Raw genomic sequence first — 24,239 nt, 5'->3', positions numbered from 1 at the left:
CACCAAGTATAGGCCTATCTTTGTTAACCTTGCCTTCTCTAATGATATGAAGTATAATACACTTCTGTGGTGCAAAGAACAGCCCAGAGACAGTAAAGAAAATTCTAGGGCCAGGTGCAGGGCACCATGCCTGTAACCTCTCAGCTTGGCGGGGTGAGGGTCAGAGGCAGGAAGATTCCAAGTTCCAGGCCAGCCTGTATAATCTAGTGAGACCCTGTCTCAAAATTTAAAAAGGGCTGAGGGTGTAGCTCAATAGTAGAGTGCCCCTGGGCTCTATCCCTAGTACTTAGGAAGAAAGAAATGGGGTGGAGGGAGAAGAAAGGAAGAAAACCAGACAGACTTGGCATGGTGGTGCAAACCTTTAATCCCAGCAGTTCAGGCAGCTGAAGCCAGCCTCAGCAATTTAGTGAAACTCTAAGCAACTTAGATCCTGTCTTAAAATTTTAAAAAGGGAGGAGGGGGCTGAGGATAGCTCAGTGGTAAAGCACCTCTGGGTTCAATCCCCAGAATGCTGCCTCCCCCCCAAAAGAGAAAAAAAAAAAACTGAAGGCAGCCACCATAAAATAGTTCTGCCAGATGTGGTATTGGCACATGCCTGTAATCCCAGTGGCTTGGGAGGCTAAGACAGGAGGATCATGAGTTCAAAGCCAGCCTCAGTAATGGGGAGGTGCTAAGCAACTCAGTGAAACCTTGTCTCTAAATAAAATTCAAAATAGGGTTGGGATGTGGCTCAATGGTTGAGTGCCCTTGAGTTCAATCCCTGGTACCCACCCACCCCGCCAAAAAAAATGTATATATATATATATATATACACACACACATACAGAAAATATATATATATATATATATATATATACACACACACACACATACATATATACAGAGTTCTATATACCAACAGAAAGCTGCAGTAGTTTAAAGATAATACCTGTGGATACCATAGAATGTTAGAGCTTAATTTTATCACCAGAGCTAAATTATGATCTTAGGACCACTTTATATATGCTTTCTGGGGAAGGGAGTAAGTTCCTGATCTGGAAGGGGAGCCTCAGAAATGCCCAGGCCATCCTTTTTCACTGCCATGGAGGTCCCTACCCTCAATGTCCTCAATCCTAGAATTTTTCCTGCCTTCCCTTAGTATTACTCCTCTATCACAGCAAGGAACACAACAGTTGGAGGGACTCAATAAAGGCTGATATCCAGTTTCTGAGTTATCTGCATCCCCCCCCCTTTTTTTTAGGCTGTGGAGGAGACATTACTAGAGGTTGAACCCAGGGTGCTCTACTACTGAGCTGCATCCCAAGCCCTTTTTATTTTGAGACAGGGTCTTGCTATGTTGCTAAGGCTGGCCTTGATCACTTCTGCCTTAGCCTACCATGTCGCTAATGCTAGGTATATAGGCATGTGCCACCATGCCCCGCTTCATACTGTCTTTATTTCCAAAGAAATCAGGGGTCAATGATGTAACCCAGTGGTAAAGCACTTGCCTATATATGCAAAGGGCCCTGGGTTCTATCTCCAGCATGGCAAAAACAAACAAACAAAAAAAACAACCAAGAAATCAAACCAGTCTGAATAAAAATAGACAAAAAATGGAATGAACTAATTTTTCTGTTATTTATAAGTTTATTTTTTTTAAATTCATGTTACCACTGAGCTATATTTCCAGCCCCCTTTTTTTCAGCTGGGGCTGGAACCCAGGGTCTTAGGCAAGCAGGCTACCCTTTCAAGCTAAACTCCTGACCCCTATAAGTTTTAGTAAGTATATGAAATTATACTTTGGGCATGGTGATGCATCTCTGCAGTCTCAACAACTAGGGAGGCTAAGGCAGGAGAATTAGCTGAGTTCAGGAGTTTGAGACCAAATGATATAACATATGGAGACCTTCACCCAGAAAATAAGAAAAAAAATATGAAATTATAATAAGGAAGTAGTCCCTACTCTGCTCCCCCAATACAAGAAGGGAGAGCAAGGAAGAAAACTAGAGAACGGAAAAAAAAAAAGGAAAGAAAAATGGCACTGTGAAAAAGGATGTCAAGATGTATTAAAAATTTGCTTAGCAAAAGGGAGAGCCCTTGGGCTGGGGTTGTGGCTCAGCGGTAGAGCGCTCACCTAGCATGTGTGAAGCCCTGGGTTTGATCCTCAGCACCACATAAAAACAAATAAAGATATTGTGTCCAACTAAAAAATAAATATTAAAAAAAAAATTAAAAAAAAAAGGAGAGCCCTCCTGTGGTTTGTTTGTTTGCAGTACTGGGAATTGAACCCAGGGGTGCTTAACCACTGAACCACATCCCCAGCCCTTATTTATTTATATTTTGAGACAGGGCCTTGCTAAGTTGCTTAGGGCCTCACTAAGTTGCTGAGGCTGGCTTTGAATTTCAGATCCTCCTGCCTCAGACTCCTGAGGTGCTGGGTTTATGGGCATGTAACACAACGCCCGGCTAAGTCAAGGTCTTGCTGAGCTGCTGAGGCTGACCTCAAACTTGGGATCCTCAGCCTGCAAAGTAGCTGGAATTACAGGTGTGCCATCACCATTCCAGGTCCCTCCTGTGGTTTCACCAGTTGATCTGGTTTAGGGATTTTCTCTAGCAACACTCCCACACCTTCCTGTCCTACTACAGTCCTTTTCACATTGTGCACTGTACTTTGTCTCTCGCTACCACTGGACCATGAGTTCCTTAAGGACAAGGATTTGTTTGAGTCCTTGACCCCCAGGTCCTGGCACATAGTCAGTGATTAGTAAATATTTGCTAAATGAATAAAGAAGAAATTTAAAGGGGTGGGGAAGTGTGTGGTTTATCCAGAGCTGGACTGGCAAGGCAAACAGAAAAGAGGGAGGTGCTGATAGGAAAACTGCCTTGAGTTTACCCAGCTGTTAAGGAGGCTAGTAGTGCCAACTTATGACTGATGGTTCAGGAGGGCCTTTTCTCCTTTTCTCTGACCTCTACTCTGGCTTCCATTTTCACCTGCCTTTTCAAGAAACCTACAATATTGGGTATCACTTCTCTTATGTATTCATCCTCTTAGAGCTTTTCTTTGGCTTTTAAACATAATTTAGTATTTCTCATACTTAATGATCCTTCATCAACATTTACTTATTTATCTCCATTTGATTTCATGGCCAGACTTCTGTAAAGTTATATGCTTTTTCATTCTTAACACAATGGCTTCCATTACCCATAATCCCAGGCCATTAATGATTTATAAGTCAGTGAATCCTGTTGCCCTTTTCAGGCATCATATTTGAACTTTCATTAGCATCCAGTCCTGCTGGCCAATACTTTTTTTTCCAGTGCTGGGGATTAATCTCAGGACCTCACAGGTGCTAGGTAAGCTTTCTACCACTGACTAAACTTCATTATTTGAAATATTTCTTTAGATTAAGTAGGCTAGACCATTCTCGTTTTTCTCCTACTCACTGGCTATGCCTTCTCTGTCTTTGGGCCCTATGTCTGCTTCAGTTTTATAATTTTATATATATATATATATATATATATATATATTTATTTAGTTATTCATGGACCTTTATTTTTATGTGATGATGAGGATTGAACCCAGTGCCTCACACATGCAATGCAAGTGGTCTACCACTGAGCAACAAACCCAGCCCCTGCTTCAGTTCTTACTTCACCTTTTCCCCCTAAGTGATGGAATCCACTCCCATAGCTTCAATTAACAACTAAAAATACATGAGTTCCCAGCTATATCTCTAGCCCAGATCTCTTCTCTGAACTCCAAGTCATATTTATAGAACTGGCCCCATCTTCACTGCCCACTGCCATTCACCCTTCACCCTAACATGGTTTCTCTCACGAGTTCAATAATGCCTTCAATAATGCTAAATTGGATTAACACTTCATAATTCTTATCTTCCCTAACCTTTCTCTTGACACAGGACATTGTCAGCCATTCTCTTGGAAATTTTCTCTTCCCTTATTTTAGTACTCTGTCCTAGTTGAAGACTATTTCATTATCATTTTAATGGCTCTTCTATGTGCTTTTTAATTTTTTCCTCAATTTTTTTTATTATGGTAAAATACACATAATGAGGTATGGTGGTACACACCTGTAATCCCAATGATTCAGAAGGCTGAGGCTGAGGCAGGAGGATATCAAGTTTGAAGCCAGCTTCAGCAAGTTATAGAGGCCCTAAGCAACTCAGCAAGACCCTGTCCCTAAATAAATTATAAAAAAGGGCTGGGGATGTGGCTCAGTGGTTAAGTGCCCCTAGGTTCAATCCCTGATACCAAAAAAAAGGGGCTGGGGGTATATCTTAGTAGTAAAGCACTCCTGGGTTCAATCTCTGGTACCAAAAAACAAAGCCACACATAATACAAAAATTTACCTTTAACCATTTTATTTTATTTTTGGTACTGTAGATTTAACTCAGGAGCACTTAACCACTAAATTTCATCCTCAGTCTCTTTTTCTTTTTAATTTTGAGACAGGGTCTTGCTAAGTTGCTGAGGCTGACCTTGAATTTGCAATCCTCCTGCTTCAGCCTCCCAAGTTTCTGGGATTACAAGAATTGTGTCATTGCAACTGGCCCCTTAAATCATTTAAAAGTACAGTTCAGTGATTTTGAATACCTTCATAATGTTGTATAACCATTGCCACCATGCATCTCCGTAAGTTTCTCATCTTATAAAACTGAAATGCTACATGTTAAACAATAACTCCCCATTTCCCACTTCGCCCACCTCTTGAAAACGACCAATCTACTTTATGATCTTTGACTACTTTAAGTATTTCATGTAAGTGGAATCATATTTATTTTCTTTTTTTGACTGGCTTATTTCACTTAGCATAATGTCCTCAAGTTTCATCTGTTCTATCTTCTTCTTGGGACTGGTTTCTAAAACCTGAGGAAATATAAAGTACTGACTTATTAAGTAAAGACCAATTTATGCCACATCAGAAAGAGCTGGCTGGAAGAAAATGAAGCCAGAAGCACAAGAATGTTGTCCAAATATTTTGGTTCTTATAGAACAAGATCAGTTAGCCCTGACTTTATCCTCTCCTTTTGGGACTAGTGAAAAACTAATATCAGGTCATCCCCTTTCAAAATTCTCAAAAGGTTAATTCATTATCAAAGTTCAATTTCTTTTTTTTTTTTTTAAATATTTATTTATTAGTTATTGGCGGACACAACATCTTTGTTTGTATGTGGTGCTGGAGGATCGAACCTGGGCCGCACGCATGCCAGGCGAGCGCGCTACCGCTTGAGCCACATCCCCAGCCCCTAAAGTTCAATTTCTTAAAACCAATAGCTATTGAGTAAAGTTAGTAAACACACTTAGCTTAGCTTGGGCCTGGGGATGAAGCTCAGTGGTAGACAGTGTGCTTAGCATGAGGCCCTACGTTTCATCCCCACTACCACAAAAATAAATAAATGAACACACTTAGCTCTATACTTGAGTGCTACTGATATTTATTGAAAGCACTACAAAACAAGCCAGGACTAAAAGCTGCTATTTTACAGGAACAGATATTGGTGTAATTTCCTTCCTGAAGAGAATATGCACTCAAGTCATGAGACCTAAGATAAAACAAAGACTGTATTGTCAAGAATCAAACATAGTATATATTATACCTATTAATAGAAAAAAAATGCTAAAGGCAAAATGAGATGTTTAAAAATATCGATGCTAAGCTCACGTAGGCAAACAAAAACCTAACACTAATCCTAAAATTTTAGGACATAAGATCTAGATATAATGTGACTATTTAAAATTTAAAATTTTTGCATCAAAAAAAATTTTTTTGCATTAGTAAAAATTTGTTCTTCACTGTACTTGTACAATTATGTGCTTGTTGCTCTTACACTACACAAAGTCAATAGTTATCACCAACAATGGAATATAAGTAGATCTGAATAAGACTTCAAAGTGACTCTGCTCCACTCAAAAGCAGAAAATTCAATCCAGGATTAGTAACACCTTTTGATTTTAGAGCCAGTTTACTCTCTCTTTTTTCATGTCATATTAAATTAAGTCCTCACTTAACATTTCCCACCTGTAAATTACAAGGCATATCTACCACCATCTTTTTCTGACACTTTAAAATTAATCTGTAGAAATTGCAAAAACAATGAAATTGTATTTTCAATTCTGAGCCGGCAATCAGATTCCTGCTTTGACACAAAACATACTCCTCTGCAGTGTATCCCACCAGCACAGCGACCCCCTTTCTTTCTCTCTATTCCTTTGCCCTGAAGGCACTTCTGGATTGCTTAATACGTGCTCTTTGGCTGCCTACACAGTCAGGACACCTATGACCATGTGAACTTATCACTCCTCTCCTCCTTCTTTTCTATGGCTAATACCACTTTCCTCCTTTCTTTGTGTGGCTGAATCTGCAGACTTGGTGTTGTCATCAGGGGGACAAAGTCGATTTCGGCTTCGAGCTCCTGGTTGGTAGAGCTGCATTGCTGGACGATCCTGAAGCAAAATAAAATATGTACATATTATAACATTCTATTAAGCTTTCACATAGGGTTTTCAGAGTCATAAATTATGTATTAATATATACCAAACTAACTGAGCACACAGTATATGACAATTGTCCATCTACTCTCTCCAAAGAAAAGCAAACACTTCTGTAAGTATTATTTTATATGCCTAAGGTAAATTTTTGAGAAATCAACCGCCTAATTTTCTTAACCATTTTAACATGAACTAATTACTTTGAATTTTTTAAATCTTCAAAACCACAGCCATCAGGTATTTCTTCTCCCCATCAGTAAACTGACTTTAAAATGCAACACCACATAAAAGTGTTTAGGAGGGGTTGAGGATATAGCTCGGTGTTAGAGCGTTTAATTAGCATGTGTGAGGCCTCTGGGTTTGTTCTCTAGCACTAAACACGCAAAAATGCTTAGAAGTGAAAACAAATATAAGAATGATGCAATAGAAGAATGAGAACTCTTAAATTAGAAATTTCCCTGAAATTCTGATCTCAGATCCATAGAACATGCTATAAACATGGCATTTTTTTTTCCTCACTAAATTGCCTAATCTGGCCTTAAACTCACAATTCTCCTTCTTCAGCCTCTTGTTTGGGGGGATGGGGGGTTGAACTCAGGCACTCGACCACTAAGCCATATCCCTAGCCCTATTTTGTATTTTATTTAGAAACAGGGTCTCACTGAGTTGCTTAGCAGTCTTGCAGTTGCTGAGGCTAGCTTTGAACTCTCAATCCTCCTGCCTCAGTCTCCCAAGCAGCTGGGATTACAGGAGTATGCCACTGCACCCAGCCCTTCCTCAGCCTTTTAAGTAGCTAGGATTACAGGTGTGTGCTTCTGTGCCCAGCTAAAGCATTATTGTTATTATTTTTTCATACAGATAGGCATTTACTAGAAAAGTGAGAAATGAGTATAATATACAGTATAGGCACTGTGTGAACCACCTCTTCAGAGAATGGCTTATTTATCTACAATAAATATCCACATGTCCTTCTCCTAGATTACTTTTAACATTTTATCATATTTGCTTTGTCTCTAATGTATGTGTGCACATATTCTTTTCACACACACACACAATTATTTCTGCAGAACCATTTGAGAAGTTAGGACCCTTTATCCATAAATAATTCAGCTAGTTATTTTCACTGACATTGTTATAATCACAGTAAAACTGCTATTGATTAATCACAGCATCACAAAGAAAAGGACACCCAGACACCATGGTTCCTGAAGTGATGCAATCGAAAGGAAGTACAGCATCACCTAAAAAGTATTCTTGCCAAAGATTATGGCTGAATATATCCAAGTGTCTAGATTACAGGTGGCCTGGTTTTGTAAATAAAGTCTGACTGGCACAGTCATGCTCATTTTTTTTCTAGGGCTGAAGCCAGCCTTAAATATTTACCATGAGGTCCTTTACAGAAAGTTTGTTGGCCTCTGCCCTAGAAATAACTACTGATTTTATTTTTTTCTTTTTTAATTCTTTATTTTTGGTACTGTGGGTTGAACCTAGGTCCTTGTGCACATTAGGCATGCACTCTGCCACTGGGCTAGAACCTCAATTGTTTATTACTAGTTTTTAAAAATATTTTTTAGTTATAAATGGATCTTTTATTTTACTTTTTTTTTTTATATGCGGTGCTGAGGATCGAACCCAGGGCCTCACATATGCCAGGCAAGTGCTCTACCACTAAGCCACAACTCCAGCACCTGATTACAAGGAAAAATGGAAGATACATGTTCAATGATACCAAAGACATGTAATTTGCCATTCTAGAATGTGAGAAGCTCTACAAGAAAAATTGGTTTCTGCAATAAGTAAATAAATGGTAGGAAAACAAAAAAGGGAAACTTGTTTAGGTTAAGAGAGAACTCCCAACTACTATGTATAACCGTAAAGTTCTAACAAAAAAGAACTTAAGGAGACATTTCAAGCAAATATAATTTCTGGACCTTTATATGAATATATGACATTATTATTTTTTTTTTAAAGAGAGAGTGAGAGAGGAGAGGGGGAGAGGGGGAGAGAGAGAGAGAGAGAGAGAATTTTTAATATTTATTTTTTAGTTCTTGGCGGACACAACATCTTTGTTGGTATGTGGTGCTGAGGATCGAACCCGGGCCACACGCATGCCAGGCGAGCGCGCTACCACTTGAGCCACATCCCCAGCCCCGAATATATGACATTAATAAAGCAATTAGGAATTGAGAAAATTTGAACTCTGAGTAGATAGGATGTTGAGGAATTATTGTTAGTTCTTTTGGTATGAAAATGCTGGTGGGATTATATTATTAAGAAAAATACTCAGGCTGGGGCTATAGGTCAGAGGTAGAGTGCTGTTCAATCACAAGTACAAAAAAAAAAAAAAAAAAAAAAAGAAGGGGCTGGGGTTGTGGTTCAGCGGTAGGGCGCTCACCTAGCACGTGTGAGGCCCTGGGTTCGATCCTCAGCACCACATAAAAGTAAATAAATAAAGATATTGTGTCCAACTACAACTAAAAAATAAATATTTAAAAACAAAAGGAAAAAATAAAGACTATTTCTAATATTGAAATATTTAAACAAGAAATTAAATTTAGGATTTCCTTGAAAATAATTCAGTAGTAGTAGGGATAGGATAGCCACAAAATGATAACTTGAAGCTGGGTGATGGGTACATGGGGGTTAATGATATCTTGTTTTTTCTACTTTTGTGAATGTTTGAAATTTCTACAGTCAACAAAAAATCCATCAAAGACTGAAAAAAGTCATGAATGGTTATAGTTTTTCTCCCTTAAAAATTCCATAGTAGGGAGAGACAGTAGAATGAATCAGACATTACATTCCTATGTTCATATATGAGTACAGGAGCAGTGTAACTCCATATCATGTACAAACACAAAAATGGGAAGTTATACTTTTTTTTTTAAAGAGAGAGAGAGAGAGAGAGAGAGAGAGAGAGAGAGAGAGAGGAGAGAGAGAATTTTTAATATTTATTTTTTAGTTTTTGGCGGACACAACATCTTTGTTGGTATGTGGTGCTGAGGATCGAACCCGGGCCACACGCATGCCAGGCGAGCGCGCTACCGCTTGAGCCACATCCCCAGCCCCGGAAGTTATACTTCATGTATGTATGCTATGTCAAAATACATTCTACTGTCATGTATAACTAAAAAGAATTTAAAAATTCAAAAAAAATATAAAGGAGATTGTAGTTAGTGTCCAAAATAGGGAAACAATGATATGCATAGGATATATGCTCTGATGTGAAATGTTGAATTTAATAGAGTTATTTCCTAATTGTCTTTTCTCAAAAAAAATTCTACAGTAGGGGCTGGGTGATGTAGCTTAGTGGCAAAGTGCTTTTAAGGCCCTGGATTGGATCCCTAGCACCAGATAAAAAGTATCTACAATAAACTATAAGCTGTCCCCTTTACATTTGCCATAAGAGGAAAACAAATCCTTGTGAAATAAATTTAACAAAAAGCAGTACCTTGTTTCTTATGCGGTCTCTCTTAACCACTTCCTCTTTCTTTTCAGATTTTTCTGAGCTGCCTATTGATTCTGTACTTTCATTCTTCTTTCCTTTATCACGAAGTGCTTCTTTCTCTTTTTTAATCTCTTCTTCTTTTCTTTTAAAAGCTTTCTCTTTCTCATAGCGCTCTTTCTGCCTTCGGCGCTCTTCTTCTTGCCGCTTTAGTCTCTCTCTCTCACGGAAAATGCGCTCCTGATCTCGTTCATAATCTCGTTCCCTCTCCCTATAGTCTCTGCAACTCTCATCTTCAGATCTGCATGAAAACAGAGACTGAACCCTCAAACATAACCACAAATGCAGGAACACTAATTCTGATTTGGCCACTGCAGTGAGGTTGCACTTTTACAGCAAGGTAAAAAATACTAGTGTTTTAGAAAACAACAAGACCCCAAAATCATTGATCCAGATTAAGTTACCAGAATATTTGACCTTCCTCCTTGTCTCCTTATCCTATATTAAACAGTTTTATCTTAATCCAAATACAATTCCAGGTTATAGCAATGGAATTAGCATCTAGCAATCAAATATAGCCAAGAGCCCTTGACTGACTGACCTCTTTGGCTTTTCATCTTTAAATTCGCCTTCAGAATGCTTGGACAGTATACAACTTTGCCCACTGGGTCTTTCATCATTCAGATTCTCTTTGTCCAGTTTCTTGGCTTTTTCTCTTTTGTCCAACTCTTTTTCATCTCCTTTTTCTGGTTTCTTGAGCAACTTTAAAGAAAACACGTTGTTTTATTTTGAGAGTGGGGCACTGTCTTTGGATTCAATTAAAACAATTTACTAAATATTTAAAGTTTAGACTGTAGAAGGCCCCCATATTTCTGCAGGTTCTCTTAATCTTTCAGGTGAACAATTAGTGCATGAGAATAGTAATGCTATTAATGTGAAAGTGTTATCCACCCAAATTAAGTGGTTTAATCACTTTGTGGCAATGGGATCAAGACTCCTTTGGCTTTGAATGGGTCAACCTGTAAGTGAACCAATGCACACCTCCAAGTATGCTTTGTAGCACACCAGCGTGTCTATCAATATAATTTGATGGGAAAATATTTCACAAACTCAAAATGCTATGTAGATCATTACTATAGAACTATCTATGGGTATGAATTTGGAATGACAAATATCTTGGTCACCAAAGGAGAGATCCATTGCAGGAATAATTCTGCCTTGAGCCTGAGAATAACATATTTATGATGGTAAAATTATCATTAGAGATAAATAGCAAGAATTACCTGGTATTTGATTTAAAAATCCAAATGCCTTATATTATAGATGGGGAAGTTCCATCTCTACTGAATAGGAACTCCATTCAATGGCATATATATATATATATATATATATATATATATACACACACACATATATATATACATACATATACACACACACATATATAAATATATATAAAATATATATATATACATATACACACATATATATATGTTCAAAAATGCTATTCTTTCTCACATCACTGCTATAAATCTCTCTAGAATACCCACACTTAAGTGTAGTCAGAGAGATTCTTAGGCAAAATAGAAGTATTTTAAGTCTCAAAGTGAGGGCTTCATACAAGGTTCATCTCAGGGTAAAGGCATCATCATACTAGTCACCAAGCAAAAGGCAAAGCATCAGAAGACTTAAGCATGGAGCATTCCAGCACACAGACAGCCACTGCAAATAGGAGTCCAAATTGGACAAGAAGAAAGCACCAGTGTAAAGTGAGGATACCATGTGCAGGTTTCATTGGAAGTGTTCTTATTTCTTTAATGAACATCTGTATTTGAAGCCAAGATGTTCATTATTCTAATAAGAACATAATGAATGTCTCTAGCATGGCTGGCTCTACCTTCTGCCTTGCTGATCATCAGGAATAGCAAGTCAAATCACTTGTGGCACGGCAGACAAAGAGATTGCTGGAAAGAATTAAAATGGGAAACTCCCCCTTCCCCTAAGCACCTATTACCAATAATGAGTCCTGTGCAGACTCAGGGAACCCTAGCCACATAAACTTCTGAGTTTTCAGGAGGTAAAAGGAGACCCTGCTGCCATCTCTATGAGATGTTCTCTGACTTTTTGAAGTACTAGGTACTAGTACTTCCCCAAGAAGTAAGAACTGCCCAAGCCATGCCTTCAGAAGAAAAGCAGCAAGGTTGGGATCTTTCTACAGGGTTTCTCCTTCCTACATGCAATGCACTGATCAGAATCTGCTACTCACAGATTCTCAGATGCAAGAAGATAACATGGGAGTCATGTGAGAGGGGAAAAATACTTAATGCAGGATATTTAGCCCTAGTCCTCCCACAAGGCAGCCAGTTATAAGAGGCATATAAGATGATGAGAAAGAGGTATATAGGCCTGGTTGTCCTCTGGCTGTATGTCATTGAAGCAGAACATTAGGAAATCACCTCAGCTTCATTTTAGGGTAGGAATTTAAATAGCTCAGCTTTTAAAAAGACCCACATCAGTCTGAAGGGGTTTAATAGGTAACACTACCACCACCACCACCAAAAGGACTGAGGAGCTAAGACCTGTGTGTGTGACATGATACTAGGTGCTCTGTATCATGTAATTGGTCCTTACATTTTTCTGATTCACAGCTTGTAACAGAAACCTGTGTACCTGAAGACAGTGGAAAACAAACAGATGAGGCAACTTCATGTATCAATTATGAAGGAAAAGCTGAATAAAACCCAAAATTCATGCCAGCCAGCCCTGAGCCCTCATTTATTGTGAACTGAGACTAATAGTCCAAATATCAAACATTTTCAATGATTTTTAAAAAAGATATTCATTAAATAATATCATATACAATACTTAATCCTTATAAATTATCATAATTTAAAAAATAATTTTAATAGGAAAAATTTTTACTTGTGTACCACCACCCCCTGCAAAAAAGGACAACCCCCCCAAAAACAACAACCACCAAAAAAACTCATTTACACAAACACAAGATGCATGCAAAAAAAAAAAAAAAAAAAAAACCATGCAATTTTAAGCAACATGTAGTTGGTTTCAATTATTTTCATACCTTAATCTTTGGTTCATCCTTTAATTTGTCTCTTTCTGGAACTCTATCTATCTTCTTTAGCTTTTCTATATCTTTCCTTTTTCTTTTCTCCTCCTCTTTCCATTTCCTTCTCTCCTCTTCTCGTTGTCTTTTTCTTTCTATTTCTCGCCTTCTTCTTTCTTCCCTCTTTTCTTCTCTCATTCTCTAGAAAGAGACATTGAAACAAGTCTTCAAACAAAACATCACCTAAAACCTAATCAATCCCAAAGGCATGGTAGGCACTCACTAAACTGAATCATCTTTCCGTCTTCCTTTCTACCACCTACTCAAACCCCCACCCTACTCAGAAAATGAGAGAGAAAGTAGAGGACCTGCTAAAATCCCACTGCTGCCTTGCTATATTTTCAGAATCTTTCAGTATGTGTCAAGAATGTCTCTGGGATAAGCTAAGGGCTCTGCAGATTTGCAGAGTGAACCCCTGGTCCCACAACCAGAGTGAAGGAGAAGGCCAAAGTGAGACCAAGGAACCAATTCTTTAAAGAATAGTTGTGGAAAAAGTGGCTATTTCTCCTATATGAGCCCAATGCTCTTAAAATGTTTATAGAATATGAACTAACGAATTTAAAGAGAAAACTATAAAAACAAAAGATTTACCTGCTTGTTTTTCAGGAAGCTCAAAAGTGGGGTTGTCTTTTTAGCTACATAAATATAAACAGATTGTTAATAATACTTGTCAACCCTTAGAAGGATTCCACTTTCTGACATTTCATGCCACCCACCCAAGATGGGAAAACTATACCCCTTAGACAGAAAGTTCACAATTGTATTATCAAAAAGAAGTTTAATAGTATTTGATTTCAACAATACAGGTTTAAAATACTTTTTTAAAAACTGAAGAAACTCCCATTAAAATAATAAATCAATCTTTTAAGAGTAAATTTGCAGTTAGTGAGAATTATGTACAAAGGTCATTCTCTTGTTTTACTGATAGGAGTACAAATTTGTTCGAGTGGAAACAAATTGAAGAGACTAAAAATATCCAATCCTTTTGACCCCGTATTTCCACTAAGGGAATTTATTGTAAGGATGTTACCCAAAATGGACTTAGCTTATGCAGCCATTAATAAAAAACAAGTTTTAGACGAAAAATAAGTCAATTTTTTAACATTCTGAAAAATTCTATGAGCCTTATAGTCATCTCTCTCTCTCTCTTTTTTTTTTTTTTTTTTGGTACTGGGGATTGAAATTGAACCCAGGGGTGCTCAATCACTGAGCCACATCCCCAGCCCTTTTCACTTTTTATTTAGAGACAGGGTGTCACTAAGTTGCTTAGGGCTTTGCTACATTGCTGAGGCTAGCTTTGAATTTGCAATTCTCCTGCCTCAGCTTCCTGAACTGCTAGGATTACAGGCATGTGCCACCATGCCCTCCTGCAATTAACTTTTGGAACACATTACTTCCTAAAAACAAATTCTTAGGAGTAGAAATCATAGTCAAAGACTATGCTCCTGTTTAGAACTGCTACTGTAATATCAACCTTACTTAGAACCAACATTCAAGCTACAATTTCTCCAAGAGTTTTTCAATTTTGCAGTAACTAATTTCATTTTTTCAGGTCAAAAAGATTTTAAGAATACCAGTTAATCTTCAAAGACATACCACTGTCTAAACATGCCTTATCAGTCTTTAAACTTTTTTTAACATGACATTATGCAGGTAACCAAGAATTTGTCCCATCTTATCAATGTATTCTCATAATTCTGTGAGACAGGTATTATCATCTGCATTTTCCAATAGAAGAAATAAACTCAGAGAAGGGAGTGACTTCCCCAAGGTTACACAGAGCAAGTGAGGGAAGTGGGAGATAGACTTGGGTATCTGATGAAAAAGCTGTTGCCCCAATTCCTTTGTCCACTTACCTATTAATTCTCTGTTTTTGGCTTCTATTTCCTCTAGCAGTGTCTCTGGAGTAGATGTCATTTTCTCATTATCTGTGGCATAAGTCTCCAAAAATTTTCTATATTCTGGATCTAAATGATCATTTAAGAAACCAGAAAACTGAGACTTTAAACAAAAAAGGAAATACTATCTAAGATACTTATTTATTTAACAAAGAAGATAAGTTTCTACTTCACAAAAGACTGAAAAATACAGAAGATAAGACTATTTGGGGCTTAACTGGTCCCTTACTCTTAGAACTCCCTTTACTAATACCTACTAAGGGAATCTGGGTCAAGAAAAATGAGACACCACACATTTAAACAGACTCACCAGGGGTGTTATAGTTTGCTGTTAAAAATCAACATTCCTACTAATCCGAGTCACACTTGTGGGAGAACTAAATAAAAGTTATATATGTGGAACCTTCAGAGAATATTAGGTATAATATATAAGCAATTCCTACATGAATACACCTCACTTTAAGTAAATTCAACATAGAAAATCAGGTGTTCCAAAAAGATAAACTGGTGAGATGGAGGGAAAGTCCTAGATGTGGTACAGGAGGCAACAATAATTCCTGTAGTTCTTTCCTAGAAACCTCTCAGAAAGAGATATACATCTGGCTCATTTCTACACATTGCTGAGTATGTCACTTGATCTGTCTTCTGTATCTAAATCTGTGTTATCGTCAATAAGCAGCTATGTTATTGAGTCTTTAGTATTTAATAACATATCTTTTATGTTAACAAATGATAGAAATTCAACCAGATGATCCTAAAATATCAATCTCTCATACAAAGTATTTGCAGTAAAAAACCCTTACCCAAAATAACAAAGAGTTATTACACAATACTTGTCCAGCATAACAATACAGAGATCTTAAAATCTGGAGCTGGTCTACCTAACATAGAACTTATTGTAGTTTTTTACTTCCTGTATTTTTTATTCAACCTAATTACTACATGTGCGGTTAACTACATATTCAAAGCCTAGAAAATAGTACTGACTACTTCAACAACTTTATATGAAGTTACTTGGGTATGGAAATTTTTCCATCATGGTTCAAACCTTCTTCTTTATAAAGATGATGGAAACTAAAAATCAAATAATTATAACAATGATAAGGCACCTCAAGGAACAGCTGTACTTGGAAACATCTGATTTTCCCCCATTGTCTTCTACTTAATAAACCCATGATGATTTACAACTCAGTAGTCAATATCATATTGCTCAGTGGTAGAAGAATGAAATGCCACTAGCCAGAAAGCAGAAACTCTGCAAGAAACCCATCTACATTCTAAGAATTAAGCAAAGCTTTCACTGAAATAACATTTCTCATTAACTTTATTCTGTGTTTTCTAATTTAAAATACTGGGGTCTAATGAATTCTTAAAATTGACTTAATTTTTAAAAAGTCTATGGCAATAGCATTATGTAACTAAAGCTATACTGTACCATCATCAATAGTCCCAACTTTGGTATCTCTTTTCTTAGTCTTCTTTTTTGCAGCTTTTTGAAAAGGTGCAAATTCTACTATAGCAGGATATTCCTGACCTGTTTAGAGAAAAATATATATATATACTTTCTATAACAAAGAAAATGTAAAAAGTGGATACAAGAGATCTATCCACCATTTTCTAGGTCTTCTCAGATGGCAGTCATTTGAAGACAGTCTCTCAAATTGCATTAATCACACTGGCGCAATTGTAATCAACAGGCTACCAATGGAGCCCAAAATTCACACTAAAAACATAATTAGTGACAATGGCAGCAAGCTGAGTGTGTGGCACACACCTGTAGTACCAATACCTTGGGAGTATGGCTTGAGCTCAGAAGTTTGAGATCAGCCTGGGCAACACAGCAAAATCCTGTCTCAAGTACATTAATGAAGATATGGCAGGTAAGTAAAATATTCATTTAAATTCAACTTGTAAAATGTGGCACTTTGATATGTAAAAACAAACCCTGTACATTTTTGTTTAAAAAAATTAGAAATCTTGGGCTAGGGTTGTGGCTCAGTGGTAGAGTTCTTGCCTAGCATGTATGAGGCACTGGGTTCAATTCTCAGCACCGAATATAAACAAATGAATAAAATAAAGGTCCATCAACATCTAAAAAAATGTTTTAAAAATTAGAAATCTTGGGGCTGGGGCTTAGCAGTACAGCGCTCGCCTAGCACGTGCAAGGAGTTGGGTTTGATCCTCAGCACCACAGTAAATAAGCAAGCAAGCAAGCAAGTAAGGAAATAAATAAATAAATAAAGGTATTGTGCCCAATTACAACTAAAAAAATATTTTAAAAAATTAGAAATCTTGGGGCTGGGGATGTGGCTCAAGCGGTAGTGCGCTCGCCTGGCATGTGTGCAGCCTGGGTTCAATCCTCAGCACCACATACCAACAAAGATGTTGTGTCCGCCGAGAACTAAAAAATAAATATTAAAGATTCTCTCTCTCTCCTCTCTCACTCTCTCTAAAAAAAAAAAATAAAAATAAAAGGGTCAATCATCTCCCTTGGAGTTTAAAAAAAAAAAAATTAGAAATCTTGACAGGCATGGTGGCGTATGCCTATAATCCCAGCAGGTTGGGAGGCTGAGGCAGGATGATCACGAGTTCAAAGCCAGCCTCAGTAAAAGCAAGGCACTGAGGAACTTAGTGAGACCCTCTCTCTAAATAAAATACAAAATAGGGCTGAGGATGTGGCTCAGTAGTCAAGTGCTCCTGAGTTCAAACCCCAGTACTAAAAAAAAAAAAAAAAAAAAAAATTAGAAATCTCTAGAACAGACAAATTTAAAGAGAGGTAGAGCTAGATTAATGGTTGACCAGAGGATGGTGGTGGCGAGAATAGGAGTTAACAACTAATGGGTATGGGGTTTCTCTCTGGGGTAGGAACATGTTCTAAAATTAGATGGTGGTGATGGTTGCACAACTTTGTAAATATATGAAAAGCCACTGAAGTATATACTTTAAAAGGGTAAATTTTATGACATATGAATTATATCTCAATAAAGCTATTACTTTTAAAAAGGTAACTACCTGAGGAGATAGGTGTGTTAACTAAATTCATTGTGATAATTTCACAATACATATGTATATTAAATTATCATATTGTACAATTTAAACACACATAAGTTTGTCAACTATACCTCAATAAAGCTGAAAGAAAAACCTGTTAATGGCAAAAAACAAACAAAAACCCCAAGACACGAAAAGCATAAGTAATAAATGTAAAGAGGGGCGGATCTCATGTGAAGTATTCTCACTACAATAAAACTCTTATTATGGGCTGGGGATGTGGCTCAAGCAGTAGCGCGCTCGCCTGGCATGCGTGCGGCCCGGGTTCGATCCTCAGCACCACATACAAACAAAGATGTTGTGTCCGCTGAAAACTAAAAAATAAATATTAAAAAAATTCTCTCTCTCTCTCTAAAAATATTTCTTAAAAAAAAAACTCTTATTAAAAAATTAACTGGGGGCTGGGATTGTGGCTCAACAGTAGAGTGCTCACCTAGCACATGCAAGGCCCTGGGTTCGATCCTCAGCACCATATAAAAAAATAAATAAAATAAAAGTATGTTGTCCAACTAGAACTAAAAAATAAATATTTAAAAAAATTAATTGGGCTTTATCAAAATTAAAAACTGTGCAATAGGGCTGGGGTTGTAGCTCAGTGGTAGAACACTTGCCTAGCATATGTGAGGTCCTGGGTTCAATCTTCAGCACCATGTAAAAATTACTAAATGAAATAAAGGTATTAAAAAATAATTTAAGGGCTGGATTGTGGCTCAGAGGTACAGCACTTGCCTACAATGCGTGAGGTACTGGGTTCGATTCTCAGCACCACATAAAAAATAAAACAAAGATATTGTATCCACCTATAACTAAAAAATAAATTAAAAAAAATTTAAAACTGCACCAAAGGACACATTCAACAAAGTGAAAAGATAACTGAAAGAAAATAGTTCCACATCATATTATCTGACAAAGTGTAATATCCAGAATATATAAAGAATTCCTACAACTCAACAACAACAACAACAAAATTAAAAAATGGTAAAAGTACTTGAATAGAAATTTCTCAGGGCTGAGGATATGCTCATTGGTAGGATGCTTGCCTAGCATACACAAGGCCCTGTGTTCAATCCCCAATAATGCAAAAAACAAAAACAAAAAAGAAGTATCTCCAATGATGGTATGCAAATGCCCAACAAACTTATGGAAAGATGCTCAACATCACTAATAAGTAAGGAAATGCAAATCATAACCACAACAAGCTATTACCTGTTAAGATGGCAACTATCAAAAACCAAAAATGCTGGGCACAGTGGCTCAGGAGGCTGAGACACAAGTTTGAAACCAGCCTCAGCAATTTAGGCCCTAAGCAACTTAGCTAGACCGCGTCTCAAAATAAAAATTGGGCTGGGGGTGTGGCTTAGTGGTTGAATGCCCCTGGTTCAATCCCTGGTAAAAAAGAAAAAGAAAAAAGGAAAGAAAGAAAAAGAACATGTGCTGATAAGGATGTGGAAAAATTGGAACATTTGTTATTTTATTTGTGGGAATGTAAAATGGTGTATCTGTTAGGAAAAACACTATTTTTTATTCCTCAAAGACAGAGGCTAGGGATATAACTCAGTGCTAGAATGCCTGCTTAGCATGTTTGAAGCCCTGGGTTCAATTCCAAGGAAAAAAAAGAAAAAAGAAATCAATTACCATATGACCCAGAAATTCCACATTTGCACACCCATGTTCATAGCAGTATCATTCCTAGTAGCCAAGAGTAGAAGCAACCCAAGTGTCCCTTGATAGATAAATGGATAAACAAAATATTGTGTATATGTACTATAGAACATTCACATTAAAAATGAAATTCTGATACATAATACAACATGGATGAACCTTGAGAATGTTATGCTAAGTGAAGCCAGTCACAAAAAGGTACTGTATGATTCCAATTATTTGAGGTATCTAGGATAGTTCAAATTCATAGAGACAGACAGTAGAAGGGTATGGGGAGCAGATGGCTAGTTGTTAAATAGGTAAAGTATCAGTTTTGCAAGATAAAAAAAAATTTCTGGTACTGGGAATTGAGCCCAGAGGCACTTTACCACTGAACTACATCCCCAGTCCTTTTTATTTTTGAGATAGGGTCTCATTAAGTTGCTGAGACTGGCTTTGAATTTGTGATCCTCCTGCCTCAGCCTCCCAAGTTGCTGTGATTACAGATGTGTGCTACTGTGCCTAGTGCAAGATAAAAAATTTCTGGATTGGTTACACAATATGAGTATACTTAACACTACTGATGTACACTTAACAATGATTAAGATGGAAAATTTTATATTAATTTTGCCACAATTTAAATAATGCAGAAAATAATAAAAAAGAATGAAGTGATGATACATGCTATAACATGGATGAACCTTGAAAACATTATGTTAAGTTAAAGAAGTCTGTCATAAAAGACCACATATGTATGTTTATATGAAATGTCCAGAATAAAGAAATTCATAGAGGTACAAAGTAAATTAGTGATTGTCAGGGACTGGGGGAAGGGGAGAATATGAGATGACTACTAATAGACATAAGTGTCTTTCTGGAATGATGAAAACATTCTGGAAATAGTTGCACAGCTTTGTGAATATACCAAAAACCACTGACTCATATACTTTAAGTAGGAGAATTTCATGGTATGTGAATTTATATCTCAATTGAAAAAAGAAAAAAACAAAACAATTATTAGAAAAAAATTCACCAGATTCCAGCCATAGAACAATGTCACACAAGGTACAAACTACTACTTTGATCATTGGCATAAATGAGAATAAGAATTGACCTAAAGGCATCACAAAGCAGTCATAGAGGAAATGTGGTTTTAGAAATGTGGTTTTAGGGCTGGGGATGTGGCTCAAGCGGTAGCGCGCTAGCCTGGCATGCATGCGGCCCGGGTTCGATCCTCAGCACCACATACCAACAAAGATGTTGTGTCCGCCAAAAAGATAAAAATAAATATTAAAAATTCTATCTCTCTCCTTCTCTCTCTTTAAAAAAAAAAAAAAAGAAATGTGGTTTTAGCAAATGGAGCTGAGGTTATAGTTCAGTGGTTGTGAGCTTGCCTAGCACATGTGAGGCACTGGGTTCCATCCTTAGCACCACATAAAAATAAATAAATAAAATAAAGGTATTGGGTCCATCTATAACTAAAAAATATATTTATAAAAAGAGGGCTGAGTGTGGCTCAGCGGTAGAGCGCTCATCTAGCACATGTGAGGCCCTGGGTTCGATCCTCGGCACCACATAAAAATAAATAAAATAAAGGTATTGTGTCCAACTACAACTAAAAATATGTTTTTTAAAAAAGAAATCCTAGCAAATGCAGAATCAGATTAGCTAAATAATTGTGATATATCTGAGAAGGAATGGAATAAATATCTGAGAAGGAATGGAATAAATAAACCAGACTAAAGCAGAGGGAAATTGTGGAAGACAGGCTGAAAAAGCAGGAGCAAGGCCAGACTATGGAGGGCTTTGGCTAACAATCTGAGTTCATACTTTCATTCTTTTCCACAACAGTTAACTTAAAAAGATTAATTTTATGACAATACATTGAATTAAATATAAATAGAAAATCCTGTAAATTTACAGACAGTAGTTGTCTAAGCATTAGCTGATAAGGACATAAAATATAAAAGTATAATTAGGTCTAGGAGAATAAGACAATAAAAACATTAAACTGACAAGACTCATCACTTGTATTAAATGTAAGTTTTAAAAAGAAATGTAAAAATCAAACACAACTTGGATTTCCAAGCTAAGTAAATAGGAAATCATTACTACCTATTGTTATAAAAAGATGGAAAACCACCTTTTATTCCAAAAATAGGGTGGAAAACTAGATGGTTTGAGGGAATTAATAAATGTGGGAGTAGGGCAGGGATGTAGCTCAGGGGTAGAGCACAAGCTTAGCATGCATAAGGCCCAAAGTTTGATGCCCAGCACCAAAAAAAAAAAGTTGGACAAACACAGTTGGCAGTCCTTCTTCAGCTTTTATTGGCATAATCCCTGATAAATTTTACCAAATTGAAGTAATACTAAGAAAACAAAAGAAACCAAACCACACCATTTACCTATGATTACAAAGCCCCCCAAAAGGTAAGAAATGGCAACTTGGATATTTTCTGGCTAAACGTTGCAAGCAGCAGATTTTAAATAAAAAGCAAGTTAAGGCAGAAATATGCCTTCCCTGTAGACTAGACCCTTCTGGATATAATGTAGGAGGATCAAACTTGATGTTTTAATTATATACAACTGTTGGCTTAAAGGATATGAATTAAATAATTAAATAAATGGTCCTTGAAGCAGGGTGAGAAGTAAATATTTAAAACTTGTCATACAAGTTTAAAGAGTCATTTACCAGAATTGCTGCTGTGACTAAACAGTCAAAACAGAAGGTCTAATCCAGGGCAAAAAAAAAAAAAAAAAATCTGTCTCACAAAGAGAAAACTGTGGCAATTTCATTCAGTTCATCAAATTAAAGAAATAACAGGTTAATAAAAATACCCAGGACTACCAATTTATAAGAATACAATAAGCTTATCAAATGTGTAAAGCTTTTTAAATGTTACACATTTTATCACCTAGGATTTTAGAAAAGCCACCTACAAAGTCATGGAGAAAACACTGCCATGTGTATATTGTTTTAAACATAAAAATGACAAACTCCCCTTCTAGTTCAGTTACAAAGACTCACCTTTATTGTCAAGGAATACATAACCATCAAAGCGATCCCTGAACAAAATAATGTCCTCTTGGTTTTTAAAGTTGATGTATGCTCTGGCATACATATGAGGATACAGACTGCAGAGAAGAAAGCAATTATGTAAATGTACTTGCATGTGTCTGGCTGAATTACAAGTACACATTTAAAGAGACAGGATCAAAAATCAAATGAAAACCACTAACAAGGTAAAAAGAATGGAAGAAACCTTTTTCATTTACCCCTCCCTCTTTTTTCTTTTACCTAGTGTCATTAGAAAAAAACTCAAAATAATCATGCTCAGGCATAGGTTGAAGATGTTCCTGAAGCTGTTCCTTGGTCAAAGTGGGAGGTAATCTTCGAATTACCACCTTAGGAAATGAATAAGGAAAATAAAATTAGTACAAGTCAACTTTCTATCATACCTGAAAGAATCACAGTCCCTGAAGATCGGCTTTAAAATATAAGATCACTTATTAAAACCCAAGAGAAAATATTCTTCTGTAGTCCAATGTTCAGAATTAGTCAAACGTAATACTAACGCGGTTTTTAAAAATTCCTGGAGATGAAAACCGCCTGGGGCAAGGAAAACCTCCGGTTCTGCTGTTATCGCACAGTTTACCAGTTCTGGGAAACACTGTCTACTATTCATTTCCAATAGATCTAAGTAGCAAATTATTATGCCATCCCTGGTCTTTTGCCATGAAATTTGAATTTAGTAGTATCTCTCATCCACGTCTAACACACCCTAAAACAAAATCCTTGACCATTCAGCTTAAAGACGTAAAAACTCCATAACGCATACAAAAAATTCGTCCACTGCTCTCAAAACAGTATGTTCTCGATCTGCCTTTCCAGACAATTAATTCTCCTAGCCCTCTCCCCCAATTCGCCTCGATTAATATTCCTACAGCAAACTACTCTCACCCCGATGTTCCCTTCACTAATAATTATCCCCAATTAAACTTTATTCCTCATTCCTTTACTTCCGCTCTCCCCTCCCATTATCATCTAGAAGCTCGGACCTAAACCCTTGTCTGGGGAATTCCCTCTTTCCCTAACCCCACCCCAGAGCTTGGTCAGGAGGGACGCCCCCCATTTAGGGCTAATATACAAAACAAAGTGAAGCGATTTTCATTCAGACGAAGAGAGAGAAGAACCCATAGAGGAAGAAACAACCCCATTCCAGCAACCTCCAAGAGCCATGGACCCGTCCCGCCCTCTCGGGCCAGCTGCCGCTGGGCACCTTGCTTAGAGCTTCTTTCTTCTCCTTGTTGCGGTCCTGCTTATCGTCCCCTTTGGCACCTTCCAACGAAGCCCCGCCGCTGCTGCCTGTGGCCCCCGGGGGCGTTAACAGGGTTACTCGCTTCTCCTTAGGCCTGTGCTCCTTTTCTTCCTTCATGGCCACGGTTACGCTCCTCGGAGCGGCCGCTCAGCCAACGCCGTTACGCTGGGCACCTACGACTCGCGGGTAGCTCCCGTTGGAGCTCCGCCCCCAACAAATGCCCCTAGTGATAAGCGGAGCTGCGTGTTCCATTGGGCCCCCAAAATCTCGCG

The 24,239-nt window shown here is 37.4% G+C and overlaps 1 protein-coding gene across 2 annotated transcripts; it reads right to left on the bottom strand.

Moving 5' to 3' along the window:
• Positions 1–5,366: 5,366 nt before the first annotated feature.
• On the bottom strand, positions 5,367–24,157 carry Upf3b (UPF3B regulator of nonsense mediated mRNA decay). Of its 2 annotated transcripts, XM_026409064.2 has the most exons (11): positions 23,929–24,157; positions 22,947–23,053; positions 22,677–22,783; positions 16,392–16,490; positions 14,915–15,025; positions 13,650–13,693; positions 13,017–13,199; positions 12,566–12,604; positions 10,536–10,696; positions 9,941–10,235; positions 5,367–6,444 (listed from the first exon to the last, which is right to left on the bottom strand). In XM_026409064.2, exons 1-11 carry the CDS (start codon positions 24,082–24,084, stop codon positions 6,295–6,297), a joined length of 1,452 nt encoding a protein of 483 aa, XP_026264849.1. In that variant the 5' UTR covers positions 24,085–24,157; the 3' UTR covers positions 5,367–6,294. The 2 variants fall into 2 exon arrangements, with proteins under 2 accessions (XP_026264849.1, XP_026264848.1); XM_026409063.2 differs by lacking the exon at positions 12,566–12,604.
• Between the last annotated feature and the right edge of the window lie 82 nt (positions 24,158–24,239).

Source organism: Urocitellus parryii, chromosome X (genome assembly GCF_045843805.1).
Source record: "Urocitellus parryii isolate mUroPar1 chromosome X, mUroPar1.hap1, whole genome shotgun sequence".
NCBI classification, from domain to species: Eukaryota; Metazoa; Chordata; class Mammalia; order Rodentia; family Sciuridae; genus Urocitellus; species Urocitellus parryii.
The sequence above is the reverse complement of the archived record's forward strand: the minus strand, read 5'-3'. Positions and strand labels throughout refer to the sequence as shown.

What these genes read in the sequence shown, in the direction of transcription:
- Upf3b (XM_026409064.2), bottom strand. Translation starts at nt 24,084, where the DNA reads ATGAAGGAAGAAAAGGAGCACAGGCCTAAGGAGAAGCGAGTAACCCTG. An exon ending in AGAAAGAAGCTCTAAGCAAG is followed by an intron (nt 23,054 to 23,928) that starts GTGCCCAGCGGC and finishes TCATTTCCTAAG; the next exon opens with GTGGTAATTCGAAGATTACC. An exon ending in AGGATGAACCAAAGATTAAG is followed by an intron (nt 12,605 to 13,016) that starts GTATGAAAATAA and finishes CACTGTCTTCAG; the next exon opens with GTACACAGGTTTCTGTTACA.